Genomic DNA, 16,160 nt, shown 5'->3' with positions numbered 1-16,160 from the left:
TCTAAATTTCAATGTGAAGGACATCTACATTTTTTTTGTGTGTGTGGAAATGGAAATATGTTGTGACAGAGTCAGAAAAATTTTTTAGGGGAGGAGGCTGGAATTAAATTTTATATTTTTACAATAATAAAAATACAATTTCATCAGTTTAATAGCCTACATTTTTATAATTTTTAAAGGTTTAAATCAAAATTTTATTATTTTTGGGGAGAAAAGTACAATTTTACCCTTACTAATTTAAAATTTTATAAATTATAAAAGGTCTAAATTAAAAATTTACCATTTTAGGAGTGATAGGATAAATAACTACAACCATTATTATATCAACAATAGGAGGATCCACTCATGTCCATGTAAAATTAAAGTGGTTTTACATTATTTGAAATTTTTATATGATTAATATTTTAACAATTTCATTATTGAATTTGCCAAGATATTTGTACATATCACGCATGTAAAATTTTAAGTTGGTTTGATATTTTATCATACCCATCTAAAATATTATCTATATTGTTAATATTTATTAATATTGTCTATATTATATTATAGATGTATTTGAATAACGAATAGTTATAATCATTATAAATACTAAATTAATAACAAATTCGACCAAAATTAACTTCATCATAATAAATTTGGATTAAACTCACTCATGATGTTTTTAATTATAATTTTTGTATGTGTGCGTGGAAATAGTAAATGAATGTGACATTAGTATAACCCATTACATTTGTGCCACCACTAGGACCTGTAAGTGAGTGTACTGAGCCTTACAGCAGTAAGATATGGTGTTAACAAAAGGTTGGCGAAATTACAAGGGGAATTCTAATTTAATAGTTGGCATACATTCATGATATTGCAGCTCCATGACTTTCAATTTGAGAAAATATACCCCTATTTCTGGCGTTATAAAATTAATTTGAACATTGAAGAGGATGCAGTGTACTTGCAGAATACATATTTTGTCTTTAAATCCTGAATCTGAATAAATTAAAGAAATGTTCAACTTTTTCAGAACAAAGTAAAGGGACAAATTAATGTTTTATCCTCAAAGCAACAGTTTTTATCCTTTCATTATTGATAATCGATTACATTTGTGAGCCCTGACTTCAATCCTTAAGATAAAAGCATTCAAAAGGTTCCTATATATCCCATGTTCATGCTTCAATTTTAGTTCAAACATTATACAACATTGCTAGTAAAATATAACAGATAATACTACGAAACACAGCAGTTCCAACACTATATATAGGGACAATAATCCAGGAGTTGGTCACATCATTTGAATCATAATTCTTGTTTCTTTCTACTAACTGAAGCATGGAGATAAGAAGCAGCTCTTTCTTTATCATTCTCATCGTCTTTGTTTCAACTGTGATTCAAGCAAAAGCAGATTCTGTTTATTGCAGCAATCCGGCAAGCCGGTGCTATGGAAAGTATATACATTGCCCCTATGAATGTCCAAGCACTAGCTATGAAAACCGAAAGGCTAAAGTTTGCCATGTTAACTGTGATTCACCTGTCTGCAAATCACATTGCAAATGTAAGATCACCTTCTTCTGTTTCATTTTAAAGCGTCTCATATACATGTTAAAGTTTAATTTATGTTTTCTTTCGTGATTTTAGATCGAAAACCAAACTGCAATAGTCCTGGATCAGCATGTTACGATCCCCGATTCATCGGTGGTGATGGCATTGTCTTCTACTTCCATGGAAAAAGCAATGAGCACTTCAGCTTGGTGTCTGATAGCAGTCTACAAATCAATGGCCGCTTTATCGGCCACCGCCCCGCAGGCCGAACTCGGGACTTTACTTGGATTCAAGCACTTGGAATCCTGTTCAACTCTCACTCCATTTCACTTGAGGCTACTAAGGCTGCAACATGGAACAGTGAAGTGGACCATCTAAAGTTCAGTTACAACGGGGAGGAACTAGTTGTCCCAGAAGGTGCACTCTCAAGTTGGTACTCCCCTGAAAAGGAAGTGAAAGTTGAGAGAGTAGAAAACAAGAACAGTGTGATTGTAACATTAAAGGACACAGCAGAGATTATGGTGAATGTAGTTCCAGTGACCAAAGAAGATGACAGGGTTCACCACTACAAAGTACCTTCTGATGACTGCTTTGCTCACTTGGAAGTGCAGTTTAGGTTCTTTAGCCTTTCCCCTAATGTTGATGGAGTCCTTGGAAGGACTTACAGGCCCGATTTCGAGAACCCGGCCAAGCCTGGTGTGGCAATGCCTGTTGTGGGCGGTGAAGATAAATATAGGACAACTTCACTTCTTTCTCCAGACTGTTCAACATGCATGTTCTCACCAGAAACTGGTTCAAATGAAGAGACCACATCTCAGACTGAAGTTCTCACCCTCGACTGCACCCGTGGGGCTTCAGCTGGATATGGCATTGTTTGCAAGAAAGAAAGTCATGGAATGGTAGCTGTTATCAGTTAAAATAATGAAAGCTTAAGCTATATAGACTGACAATAATTCAATATTTTCATTTCTAAATGGTTCTTCATTCATATATATTGTCTTTTATGTAACCTTTTTTTTTTTCAAGATACCGTCTTTTATGTAACACATATATATCTAATCTTTTAGTAAAAGATGTTGACCAATGGATTTCCTTTAAGAAGCTCAGTATGGAAGACTGAAGTCATCCTTTATACCATAAAGAAGTTAATAATATTTTACCTTTATTTAGCTGCCTCATTTAGATTGTGCTATTAAAGAAAAATTATTGATGTTATACGTAATATATTTTCAATAGCAAATTTTTTAATTTTATTTGTGAATTTTAAAATTTGATACACAATTAATTAATGATTTTTAATTCAAAAATAGTAAAATATAATTTAAAAGAACTTAGTCAACGGAAAAGAGCTCCTCAATACTTAATTTTATTTTTATATAAAAATTAAATTAAATCAAGTTTAATTTTATTATATTGATAATTAATTTTATTTTTATTTTTAAAATATTTAATATTTTAATTTAAAATATTATATTTTTCAATATTATTAAAATACATATTTTATTATCTATATTTATTCATATAATAAATTATTGATATAATTTATTATTTTAATAAATTATTTAATACTTTGAATTTATTTTAATTGAAAATATTCAATATTAATATTTTATAATAAATATTTATTACAATTATAAATATATTAATAATAAATATTTTGTAGTATAAAGGTTAAAATATGTCATAAGTCTATGTACTTTTTACAAATTTGCAATTTAGCCTTTATACTTTTATTTTCAAGAATTTAATCCTTCTTTTGATTTGAATATCAAGTTCAATTGTTGATATTGTTAAATTTTTTTGTCAATTTTGTTGATGTTACTTTTTAAATAAAAATACTCAATTAGTAGTCATATAACTAAAAATGACGTTGTAATAAACTTGAATTTAACAAAATATTTTTAATATATGCAAAAACAATGTAAAATATAAATTTATAAATATAAAATAAACTCAATTAAACAATGAAAAGATAAGAAAATCGCAGAGGTATGTTTGTTTCATAACTTTTATAAAATATTTTAAGAAATCTCTCAAAAAATAGAAAATATTTTGCATATATTCATCTAACACCAAAAATATTAATTTTTCCAAGAAATTAAGTCATTTTTCAAAATCATTTTCTTGAAACTATTTTCAATAAACAAACAACCCAATTTGAGTGAAACCACAATTCAAAACCAAATTTATCGATGCATGTACTAGTTGATATTTATATAATTCATATGAAAAATAGCCCAATGAAATGACTGCAATCAAATAATGTTCCTTGCTGAAAATTCTGTTTAAAATTGCCAAAAACAAGTCACTCAACAATGAATCCATCCTAGTCCTAGACCAACCTAAGAGATTGTCAACAGCCAATTTTTAAATCACAAATACGAATCCCAAAGCATTGACCAAAACTATACAATCCTGTGAATGCTACAATGAGACCATGTTCTTGCTTCAAAAGCTGCTAAATTATAGGATAAGTAAAGATTCTCAGAAGAGATTATAAATCTCTGAAAGTTGGGTTTTTACTTTTAAGGCTACCTTGTGGAGTTTAGGCTTCTTTTAACAAAAAAAAAAAATGAGGATCATTAGCAATGCTTCCTCATTGATTATTTTGTTTCTCTTCATATCAGCAGCATCGGTGCAGATTCATGGGCAGGGTGTTCCAGAACGTAGGACTTGCTTTTCACGTAGGAGTCCTTGCTTTCTCAAGACGATGACATGCCCGTCTCAATGCCCATCGACGAAGCCGTCGGATCGGAAGGCAAAAGTTTGCTATGTTAATTGCGATTCCCCTATATGCAAAGCTGAATGCAAAAGTAAGGAACAGGAAAAAAAAAAAACAGATTAATCATTTCATGTTGAACTTATTTAAAGTGTTGATACAATGTCTGGTTTTTTTTTCGTGATTGTAGATAGGAAGCCGAACTGCAATGCCCCTGGAGCAGCATGCTTGGATCCTAGATTCATCGGCGGTGATGGCATCGTGTTTTATTTCCACGGGAAGAGCAATGAGCATTTCAGTTTGGTATCGGATCCTAACCTCCAAATTAATGGCAGGTTCATTGGCCTAAGGCCAGCAGGCCGAACCCGGGATTATACTTGGATTCAAGCAATTGGTGTCCTCTCTGGATCCGAAACCTTTTCTCTTGAGGCCAAACGTGCAGCAACTTGGGATGAGGAATTTGACCATCTGAGGTTCTCTTACAATGGGAACGTAATTGTCGTACCGGAAGGCCATTTATCATCATGGAAATCCCCGGAAAGTGACCTTACAGTGGAGAGAACATCTGACAAGAATAGTGTCTTAGTGACTTTTCCTGATATTGCTGAGATTTCAGTAAATGTGGTACCGGTGACCAGGGAAGATGATCCTATTCATAACTACCAAATACCCTCTGACGACTGTTTTGCTCACTTAGAGCTGCAATTCAAGTTCTACGGTTTATCTTCGAAAGTTGAAGGAGTACTTGGTAGGACTTATCAGCCGGATTTCATGAACCCTGCAAAACCAGGCACGGCAATGCCAATAGTTGGAGGAGAAGACAAATATCGAACGTCATCACTTCTCACTGCCGATTGTTATACCTGTAAATTTTCTCCAGCCAGAGCATCGGACCAAAGAGATTCATCGCTGATGGACTACAGCCCTCTAGACTGCACCAGCAGAGCCTCTAGTGGGAGTGGAATAGTTTGTAGGAGATAAATCATGCATTTTTTAGAATGACAGGTTGGATTGCAGTTTAAGGATATGTTGATTTTGTGTTTGTCTGAATATGATAAAAATCCAGTGTCGAATGTTCTGTAGTAAATCTAATTTGGCAGTTCATCAAATAAAATAAATATGCAATAAAATTCCTCTTTTATCTCACAAGAAAAATAACTAAAATAGCCATAAATTGTGAACTCATGCAGTGAGCAGAGAACAAATGAGATATATTCTTTATCTGGTAACTGTGTAATAGTAACATGAATTAAATCAACAATAATGGATATTTATGGTACATTACATGCAAATTTCGGATGGATATAATTGGTAACCATCACTCAACTATATTACAAACTAAATATATTATGGATGAAAATTTGATGAGAAATAACAGAATAATTGTAAGAAAAAAAAACCTTCATTAAACATCTTGGGATTTTTCCAAGTATTCTCTCAAGCAAAGCCAGCAAGGAGAACCAGATTTTTAAGCAGGATGTCCATTGCCGGAATTACCGTCTATCTTCCACGAGGATTTACGAGTTGTGAAAATACTGCACTAGTAGCGGCATCTTCAGCATCATCATCAGTGCCAGAATTACCGTCAATCATGCTCACACTGTTATCGAATGGCTCAAGTGGTGTCTGAATGGCTGGGATATGGTTGGTACTGTTATCATCTGGTTCCATTAGTGCTGATGAAGTCTCTTCCAGCTGAAGAGCATATTCAAGGTTCCATAATACATCTCCCATGGATGGCCTGTCAACGCCGTGCTCGGCCAGGCACTTTTCAGCTGTCTCTCCGTATTTCTTAAGAGAAGCGGGATTCACTTTCCCCACCAGATTAGAGTCCATGATTTGATCCAACATACCTTTCTTCTGCCAAGTCATTGCCCATTCCGCAATATTAACTTGTTCTCTCGGGAGAACTGGATTTAAAGCTGGCCTAGTGCAGAGAACTTCCATCAGAACAACCCCAAATGAATACACATCAGACTTCTCCGTAAGTTGCTGCCTCCGGAAATATTCAGGGTCAAGGTAACCGAAGCTACCCTTAACAGCAGTACTCACATGTGTCTGATCTAAAGCTGGACCAGTTTTTGAAAGACCAAAATCTGCTACTTTGGCTACAAAATTCTCATCCAAGAGAATATTTGTTGTCTTCACATCACGGTGAATAATGCTTTGGGCTGCACCAGTGTGAAGATAATGAAGTCCCCTAGCAGCACCAATACATATTTCAAGTCGTTGCTTCCATGACAGAGGAGGTAGATTTGTTCCATAAAGATGACTTCTAAGGGGTCCATTAGCCATATACTCGTAAACAAGAATCATTTCCGATCTTTCATCACAATATCCAATAAGAGAGACAAGGTGGCGATGACGAAGTTTAGATAGCATTTCAATTTCGGTGCGAAATTCAGCAAGACCTTGTTCGGATCTGGGGTTACCTCTTTTAACAGCAACTTTAGTCCCATCTTCAAGGGTTCCGGTGTAGACTCTTCCGAAACCACCAACTCCGAGAAGTAGGCTCTCATCAAATTTGTTGGTAGCATCAAGGATTTCTTGGAAGGAGAAGAAGCGGCCAAGATTGGAGGAAGCCAATGAAATGCAGCTTGCTGTTCCACTCTTCTGCGATGTTGTGGACATTTTGGTCATGGTCAGCGAGTTTCCATACAAGGGCAAAGGTAACCATGGATGTCCTTGTTGAGTATCTTTCGACTTCCGTGCTACCAGGCAACAATAACAGAATCCGATTAATGCCACTGCACCTACAGCTCCAACAATACAACCGATTATTATCCATATCTTGTTCTTCTTCGAGGATGATCCCAGAAGGAGATTCTTAACAGAAGAAACCCCACCCAGGCTTCCAGCATCATTGCTGATTTTCATAATCTCCAATCCATTCATAGTTCCATTTGTGATGTCTGCCATTGAATCTGGACCGATACTGACAGTCAAAGTATCGGATTCTACTGAAGAATTGGAGATAAAGTCCTTAAAGTAAGGCACCTTCAGGTCACCAGTCAATGATGAGAGATCAAGACTTGTAACAGCAATATCATCATTTATGTAAACGTTGAAAACCAAAGTGTTGAGAGATGAACTCATGACATCACAAAAATGTGCCCGAACTAAATACCTGAAGTTTGGATCAACAGGTAAGACCCAAGTCACGTTGAAGGCCATGCTAGGAACATTTGCATCACCCATGACTTCAGCAGTGCTATAGACCAAATTTGGCGCTGTTTCAGGCGTAACCAAAGTTGTATATTTGATAGAAGCCGGATTGACCGAAACATTCAGAGCAGAGCTGTTTACATGGAGATATTTAACATCATTCTCCCATGTTCTTCCCAGTGTATCGTTCTCAGCAGTGATCAATGGCCCTCCCATGTTTAACCGATAAACGGTTTCCATGGCAAATTCCGAAAGACCACTAATAGGAGCAGACGGGTTCAGAGCTAATGCCTGGTCAGGCAGGATTGCATCCGGGATGGAAACAACTTCAATGGCATTAACAAACGAAACCGAATTGTTCGAAGGAACAAAGGTAAGAGTCAGGGTATCTGAAGTGACATTGATTGCATACTCCTTGAACAAAAAAGAACCATTATAGTTCTCAAAAGTGAAGTTGCCCAAGAGCACAAAATCGTCTGTGGCAACCGTTATCGGAGCTGACGTCAAGTCCTGGCCTGATTTTGGAAGAGGATAAAAGTAAAGCCGGACCCAATGCCGACCTTCTTGCTTGATATCAAACTTGTAAGAAGCAACGGCGGAGAAGATTCGAGCGGATCGATATATCGAAGATGGAACACTAGAATTAGAACTAACAACAGAACTTGCACTCTTCAAGGTAAGAGAAGAATGGCCTGAATCAGGAACATAAGTTCTACCTTGGAATGTAACATTTTTTGAAGAACCACAAACAATCAAGTAATTATCAACAGGTGTGAATGAGGCTTGTATTCCACCCCCCAAATACTCAAACAACACAACAGCTAAAACCAAAGCCACCAAATTCCCCATTTTCATCTTCAACTTTTTTTCAATAAATTCAAATGCCTAAATCAACAAACCAAGTAAAACTAAGATCTAAAGAAACCCCAAAAATCCCACAAAAAAAAGAACTCCTTAAAGTCGCAATAATTCAACCCCCTCAAAGTTCATATCTTTTGCAAAACTGGGATCTAATTAACCCCAATGCTAATAAACATTACAACATAAAGCAAAAATGAAATAAACTTTAGTACAAAGATCAAAACTTTATCAATGCCCTTACCTCACAAATGAAGCCAAAATGGGAAACAACAATGGGGTTTTTTTTTCTCAAAGACAAAAACTCCCAAGTTGAGCTATTAAGAATATCACCAAGAAAAAAAATAAAAAAGAAAAAAAAAGAAACCTTTAAAAACAAAAAAAGAAAAAAGAAAAGAAAGGTGCAAGCTGCTTCTGCAGTGCATATAACACAACTTTTCCAGGCTGTTGATTAGGCTGTCATTACAGAGAAAACTAAAGAGTACCCCACTTGTTTATAAGGAAATGGTAAATTTTCAATGTATCTGAAGCAGCCTGGGAATGTATCACTTGGCATGAAAAACCAGCTGTTTATCTCTCTCTCTTTTTCTCAGTATATTTTTTAAAATAAAAGGTTAGAAATTTTTGTGTACTTAGTAACTTTTCCCAAGCCTTGCTATTTTAATATCAGAAAGCTTCGTGAAAGTCCTCTACGTGAAGCAGTGTATTGTTATATGCTTCACATAATTATTTTTCTATAAAAAAAATGGGAAATTAAAATTTTGAAGTGAAAAAGAAAAACAATTTAAATAATAAATTAGATGGAACTAGGAAAGGAATGGTTGATGAGCTTGCGACCAAACGATCAAAGGGGACCCCACTTTAACGCGGTTTTGGAGGTGACAGACGTTGACGGCAGTTAACTTAACGGTCTTTAGTCGTGAAAATGTGAAATTGTAGGGACCGTTTCGCGTGTTATATTTAAAGTAGATTCTTTATTATTTTGAGAAGTCTTTTGAAGTCTTTTCGAAATGTTTTGAAAGATTTTGAGAAATTTGAGTGTTTGGCATTCTTGTCAAAAAGTCTTTTGAAGAATAAAATGTCCATTTTAGACATGAGATTATAAAGTAACATATATGTATTTAAATAATGTTCAAATTAGTTAATATTATGACATTTTAGCAAAATATAAAAAATAATTTATTATAACTTATTGTTAATATTTTATTATATAATATTAATTTTAAATATTTCTAAGTAATTAATATTAATTATTTATAAATTTTAATTAGAATATATAAACTATATTTAAATATTTAAATATAAAAATTAAATATTTGTAATTAGATATTGACACGATTGTATTATTATAAAAATTATTTTTATTTTTAATTAATGCTTTTAACACATTTGTATTATTTTATTTTAAAATGTATTTGAATACATAACTCATATTATATACTAACATAACATAGAAAACATAAACCTAACTAATTAAAATATTACATATATTTGGATTAAAATTTAAAAAAGGGATAATATTTATATACCAAATATAAATACTAAAAATTTGTCAATAGCATTTACAATTTAAAATGAATTTATTAAACTAGATGCTATATTTGATAAGCATTTGAAAATGATTTGGTTAATACAATACTTATATTTGATAAGCATATGAAAATGAAAGTCGAGATTGTCTGATGAAGAACACAAAGAGTGAGCAAAGCGCTTCCTCGAGAAAATAAGGTCCATCAGACAATGCCATTTTTTGTTATGTTCATTCTGCTTAATGCATATTTAGGCTGGACGAATTATGTACTGAAACAAATAATTGGAGAAACGCTATCCATTTAGGTATATCAGCTTAATTTCAAGGACAGAAAGACAAATCATTAAAAGAGAATTGCCCCATGTAATTACTTTTGTCAAAGCCTAAACATAAATAGCTCTTTTACAATAATAACTTTAAGGTTTGAATGGAACGTTATTACAAGCTATGGCAGTATTAAAAGCAGAAAGGCATGTTCTTTGGCAAACGTGCAAGCTTGCTTCACAGCAAGAGCATCCATTCCATCCACCTAGAAGATATGAAACACATAACAAATAGAATTGAAGTTAAAAAATACATCAATGTCTACCGTCTGGAGAAAAGGAATTTTAAGCATGCATTCTCCTAAGACATGGTTTGTCAAAAAAAAAAAATTACGCTTCTTAAGCTGACCAGAGAGGTTGTTGCTTTAAAGCTCTGCTAGAAGGCATTCTTTTTGCATCAATGCCTTACACCTTAGAAGAAAACAAACTTAAATATTGAGAACCGATAGTATAAGCAGGAAAAATCCCTTGAGATTACGCTTCGAAACTTCATTCAAACGTTTAGTTTCTTATATAAAAGGATAAGAGAACAAAACAACAATATAAAACCAGCAGAAGCATCTCACATGGCCCAAAATCACAACTATCACAGTTTTTTACCATCCACTATCACTCTTACGACATTTACTGGTCATAGTCACTTCGACATCACAAACATCTAAATCCTCATTTACTTAATAATCATAATAACAATACTAAATAACCAACAAATTATAACCACTATTTATCTCTCACCAACCAAGTCTCACCTTCAAACCAGAGCATAATCCCCACGTTTGTAGTAAGCGGGACTCTTTGCTCTCCACTCACCTTCCCCATACCATCTGTTACATGAAATAAATAAAGTCCACAAAATTTAATAGACCAATAAAATTTCATTCCAATTCAAATTGCTCACAATGATTATTCTCGAGACCAAAATTGCGGCGAGATCCCAAAGTGCGTAGATGTTCAAATCTCAAACAAGCGCCCTTGATTAGCAACCCCATCACCATATAAAGCAAAGAATACAACACTCTAGGGGCAAGCAGTGGTAATCAAGAGCATGCAAGCATTAAAAGAAATAAGAATATAACTAATAATATCAGCAAAAACTGAATCATCAAGACAAAGGGGAAAGACAATTTTCTATATCTTCATCTACAAATTGTACCACTATAAAATCGGATTTCAAGGTCAAGCTTCTTGTTTTCTAGATCAGTTCCTAAAAGAAGTGTACAAATCGGAAAAAATTCTTCAAAGAATGACACCTACGAGTCAACTATACTAAAATAGCATTACATATATCATAACAATGTCCAAAGATATTAGATATAAAGTAATGCATTATGTAAACACAAAGCCATAAGCAAATTGGTCGCCACGAAGCATTACAAGTGTCACCAAGGCGGTTGTGACCAAAGATAACAACAACTTCACTATGCCTGAAAAAACAATTAAACGAGCATTAGAGTGAAGCATATGCTAGCAAAAGCGACTAGAATACTTTGAATAAACAAAAGAATGCAACTGTTTACGACTTACACATTGTTGTTTCAAATGCTTCTAATTGAGGAGATAATCGCTATGATGTCAAAGATGGAAACACATGTGCACTTACACTTGTTTGAATGCTCTTCAAGATTTATTTCGTGTTTCCATTTTACCATCCGTGTTCGAATAAGTTGATTCAAATGCTTCTTCGCAGCCTGCCATTGTAGGATTTGTGAACTGATTAGAGGCTCTATGAATATCTCATAACATACCATTTTAATATAAAAACTAATTAGAAAAACACAAATTGGAAGATGTATATTCATTAAGAAAACTTCAACACTACAAAAACACTCTGCAGCAAAATTTCCAAGAAAACATTTCATCAAATAATAAATTCAATGAACTTAAACGAAAAAAGAATACACACTGGAGGAGTAAGTAGAAACGAAATCTTCCGCTTTTGGAAAGACTAAAACCAAAGTCTTTTAGTTTCTACTCGATCTCATCAGTATATGGAATTAATTAAAAGGCAACTTTCCATTAACATGAATCACAATTACTTTGACTAGCCAAATCCTCTTTTAGTAAAATAAATAAACTTCATGGCATTTTCACAGAAAACTGCTTCAGTGAAGCTTTTGACCCTAAACCATGATAGAAAGTGCAACGAAGAGAGCATCTGAGACAGAATCCAGATGTTTGCCATATTGAGTTTTGTGACCCAGAAAAGATCAGAGAACGAAATGGCCTAGTAATTAGAGAAGGAAAGGAAAAAAATATGTTCGTCAAATTACAAAGCAGACAGCATGAATGAGGTAATTGTAGAAGTTAACATCAAAATGTAGAAGTATCGATTTTGTTCAATAATGCAGAAGCAAATAAATCAAAAGTGGCAGATGCAAATACATAAGGTGCCCAAACGAAATCCAATTTCATACCAATTTCATCAACTGAAATGCAAATAAAGAAACTCACCGGCGGAAGAGGAACAAAGAACCAGAGGAAAAGAAACAAAGGCAAAGAACTTTATATTTCAGGCAAAGAACCAGAGGGAAGAACAGTTTTTGGGGGAGAAAAATGGAAATTACCAGCCAAAAGCACTTTTGGCTGAAGAAAAGGAGAAAATTTTAACTTCTTCATCTGGAGAAAAGGACTTCTCCGATGGTGATTTTTTTTCCGAAACGGAGGCCGTTCTTCGTTCCTTTTAAGAGAAAAGGACTTTTTCAATAAAAAGTCCTTTTCTAACGCAAAGGAGAACAGGCCCTTAATTGATGTTCTTTAACCACGTTAAAGGTGGGGAGATATATATATTTTTTACTGATAAATATTAAAATTATATATAAATTTTGATTTAACATGTATTTTTATAAATGAATTTTGATTTTATTCATTCCTTATAATTATGTATATCTTGTATATACATATAATTATATTTATTTAATATAAAAATAATTTGGTGTACTTAGTTTTTAAAATGTGTGATTGAATAAAATTAAAATTTCATTTACACATTTGAACCATGACTAAATTTTATGTGTATAATTGTACCAAATTAAAATTCATGTATCAAAGTGCACATTGAATCAAAATTTATATATAATTTTAAAATTTGTCATTTCTTTTTATTAGGGTAAAGAACAAAGATGTTTATGGGACGGATCAGGCTTATGTATGATTTCTTTTTACACATAATAGAGGAAAAGAATAATGGCTACTACTTATCCTTGTGTAAGTGATTCCCACGCTGTCAGCATGTAAAGTCAACTTAGCTTCTTTTGGAGGTTCATTGAAAAATGATATCCAAGCTCCATTGTTTTTACACCAGTAGATAATGCATCGGCTACACCATTTGCCTCTCGATAAACATTCTCTAGACGAACAATCCATCCTCTCTATAACATTTGATGTATCGCACAGATCACAGTATTTAAAGAAGGCTCCAGATTCCATTGATCGATAAGATTAACAGTTGTCAAACAATCTCTCAAGAACTAGCTGTTGTGTCCCCAAAATAGACCATCGTAAGCTCCCCATAGTTCAGCATTCAGAACAGAAGTTGAGCCAATATTTCTTGCAAAGCCCGCCAACCATCTTCCTAAATGATCTCTAATAACTCCTCCGCATGTAGCAATCTTGCCTTTGATTGTCAAGCCACCATCAGTGTTTACCTTTAGCCAACCTAGTGGCGATGGTGTCCGGCCTATTTTAATATTATGTTCTCTTTTCTCCATAAGGGCAGCTTGGACGTTTCTGTGGCATTCAGTCCACAGCCTCAAACTTGTTTCACGTATGTTTTCACTTTCAATGAACTCTTTCTCAAAGATCATTTTGTTCCTACGGGTCCATAAAACCCAACACACTGCTTCAAACTAAATGTCCCAATCATCTACATCCTTTATGAAATATTTGGGGTCAGCAAGGTTCATGAAGACCCAATCTTTAATTGGTATAAACATAAATTCTTCAAGCTTTTCATTCTTTACAGATTGCGACCAGGTCATTGCAATAGTAAAACAAGTGCGTAGAACATGACTTATATCTTCAATAGTGTCTCCACAGATTGGGCAAGATGGGTCATTCGTCATATGCCCTTTTTGTCTTTCTCGATTTGTCAACAAACTCTCCTTACCAACAAGCCACAAGAAAACACGAGCCTATTGAGTGCCACGATGAGCCCATATCAGTTTCCATCTACGATCCTCTATCAATGTATGTTCTTTAGCTAAGAGCTCATATGCAAATTTTACTGAAAATTGTCTACCTCTATCCTAAATCCATCTCAGAAAATCCTCAACATCAGTTAATGAGGGAGGCTTTATTGCAACAATCAGTCGTTTAATATCTACAGATAACCAATCATCAATTCTATTCCAATCCTAATTCTCATACTGATTTTTCATTGAACTAACCGTTATGTAAGCATTCGGCCTTTGTTGCACTGCATCAATCCTTTTTACTAGTGGACCATAATCTTGAATCCAATCATCTCTAAAAAAATCAATGTTATGTCCATTGCCCACATTCCAAATAATGCTCATACGTACATGGTCCCAAATAACGTGGATACCTTGCTATAAATTTGAACAAGCACCCTTATACAAATATATAGGAAGGAAACCTTCCAACTTGTATTTTGATCGCAAAACTTTCACCCATAATTGGTCCTCCTTGTGTACCAAATTGAAAGTGACTTTCATGATGAAAGCTTTGTTTTGTTTCTCCATATTCCTTAGGCCCAACCCACCTTTTGTATTTGATTGACAGATAGAATCCCATTTGACTAACGACACTATTTTTTCCTCCGTTGCATAACCCTAAACAAAGTTATGAATCAACTTTTCCATTTCAAGACATATTCCTTTAGGAATAGTGGTGGATTGCATAACATACGAAGGAATAATCGCAAGAATAGATTTGGCCAATGTTATTCTCCCAGGTAGTGAAAGAGTTTGTGCCTTCCATCTTGCAAGTTTTATATGCATACGTTGAAGAATAAAAAATAATGATTCTCTCGTAACCCTTTGGTGAAATAAGGGAACCCCAAGATAGCGCCCTCGATCATCCATTACCTTAACTTCTAATTCGGCACTAATGTCCTCTCATAATCAACTTGCTACATTCTTAGAGAAATAAATCAAAGTTTTATTCTTGTTAATCTTCTGACCTAAAACAGTAAAACTCCTTTGATGACCTCCATTTGCTCCAATGAAGCTTTTCCAAAAAGAATCAAATCATCAGTAAAAAATAAATGGGACAGCGGTGGGCCATCCATGGCCAATTTTATAGGTCGCCATCTTCTATTATTTACTTCAAGAGATATAGCCTGAGCTAGCCTTTCCATGCATAAAAAAGTATACAGAGATAATAGATCGCCTTGTCGGATTCCTTTAGATGGAGTAAAAGAATTTGTCATGGTGTCATTCCATAAAACCTACAAATAAGAGGAACATATGTGATGCATGATAAGTTGGTGTCTCGACCCTGGGATTTCCAAATCTATGAGTGAGTCCTCAATAAAATCCCAATTGAGACGACCATACGCCTTTTCCATATCTATCTTGATGGCAAACCAACCGACCTTCCCTTTTTTCCAACCGCATAAAATGAATAATCTCTTGTGCTATCACTATATTATCAATGATGTTGCGGCCATGAATAAAACTAATCTGATTCAGTTGTACACACCTTAGAAGAAAAGGTTTTAACCGATTGGCGATGGTATTGGCAATTATATTATAGAGGATCCTGCACAAGCTAATAGGACAGAAATGCTAAATCAACTCTGGGCTCTCCATTTTTGGTATAAGAACGAGCAAAGTGCGATTAACCCAAAGATCAAAATGGTAATTGTTAAAACTATCATGAACGAAATTACAAATATTATCACCAATCCAGTCCCAAATCTTTTAGAAAATAAAGCTAAATAGCCATCAATATCCAACGCTTTTAGGGGTTGCATGTCAAAAACCACAGTTTTAATTTCATCATTTGTAATTTGTTGCACTTGCGTTCATTAACATCAATGGGAGCAAACATACCTCTTATATCATAAAGGGTC

The 16,160-nt window shown here is 34.2% G+C and overlaps 3 protein-coding genes across 3 annotated transcripts; 2 read left to right on the top strand and 1 right to left on the bottom strand.

Annotated features, from left to right (window-relative positions):
- The first annotated feature begins 1,320 nt into the window (after positions 1-1,320).
- On the top strand, positions 1,321-2,534 carry LOC105787185 (uncharacterized). Its single transcript, XM_012613621.2, has 2 exons — positions 1,321-1,543; positions 1,627-2,534. The coding sequence occupies exons 1-2, from the start codon at positions 1,321-1,323 to the stop codon at positions 2,445-2,447; spliced, it is 1,044 nt and encodes a 347-aa protein (XP_012469075.1). The 3' UTR covers positions 2,448-2,534.
- Positions 2,535-4,047: 1,513 nt separating this feature from the next.
- LOC105779493 (hypothetical protein) lies at positions 4,048-5,379 on the top strand. Its single transcript, XM_012603273.2, has 2 exons — positions 4,048-4,343; positions 4,440-5,379. The coding sequence occupies exons 1-2, from the start codon at positions 4,103-4,105 to the stop codon at positions 5,228-5,230; spliced, it is 1,032 nt and encodes a 343-aa protein (XP_012458727.1). The 5' UTR covers positions 4,048-4,102; the 3' UTR covers positions 5,231-5,379.
- Positions 5,380-5,439: 60 nt separating this feature from the next.
- On the bottom strand, positions 5,440-8,927 carry LOC105779489 (receptor-like protein kinase THESEUS 1). The gene has a single exon (XM_012603264.2). The coding sequence runs from the start codon at positions 8,267-8,269 to the stop codon at positions 5,750-5,752; it is 2,520 nt and encodes an 839-aa protein (XP_012458718.1). The 5' UTR covers positions 8,270-8,927; the 3' UTR covers positions 5,440-5,749.
- Between the last annotated feature and the right edge of the window lie 7,233 nt (positions 8,928-16,160).

Source organism: Gossypium raimondii, chromosome 1, assembly GCF_025698545.1.
Source record: "Gossypium raimondii isolate GPD5lz chromosome 1, ASM2569854v1, whole genome shotgun sequence".
NCBI classification, from domain to species: Eukaryota; Viridiplantae; Streptophyta; class Magnoliopsida; order Malvales; family Malvaceae; genus Gossypium; species Gossypium raimondii.
The sequence above is the reverse complement of the archived record's forward strand: the minus strand, read 5'-3'. Positions and strand labels throughout refer to the sequence as shown.

What these genes read in the sequence shown, in the direction of transcription:
- LOC105787185 (XM_012613621.2), top strand. Translation starts at nt 1,321, where the DNA reads ATGGAGATAAGAAGCAGCTCTTTCTTTATCATTCTCATCGTCTTTGTT. An exon ending in CTGCAAATCACATTGCAAAT is followed by an intron (nt 1,544 to 1,626) that starts GTAAGATCACCT and finishes TCGTGATTTTAG; the next exon opens with ATCGAAAACCAAACTGCAAT.
- LOC105779493 (XM_012603273.2), top strand. Translation starts at nt 4,103, where the DNA reads ATGAGGATCATTAGCAATGCTTCCTCATTGATTATTTTGTTTCTCTTC. An exon ending in ATGCAAAGCTGAATGCAAAA is followed by an intron (nt 4,344 to 4,439) that starts GTAAGGAACAGG and finishes TCGTGATTGTAG; the next exon opens with ATAGGAAGCCGAACTGCAAT.
- LOC105779489 (XM_012603264.2), bottom strand. Translation starts at nt 8,269, where the DNA reads ATGAAAATGGGGAATTTGGTGGCTTTGGTTTTAGCTGTTGTGTTGTTT.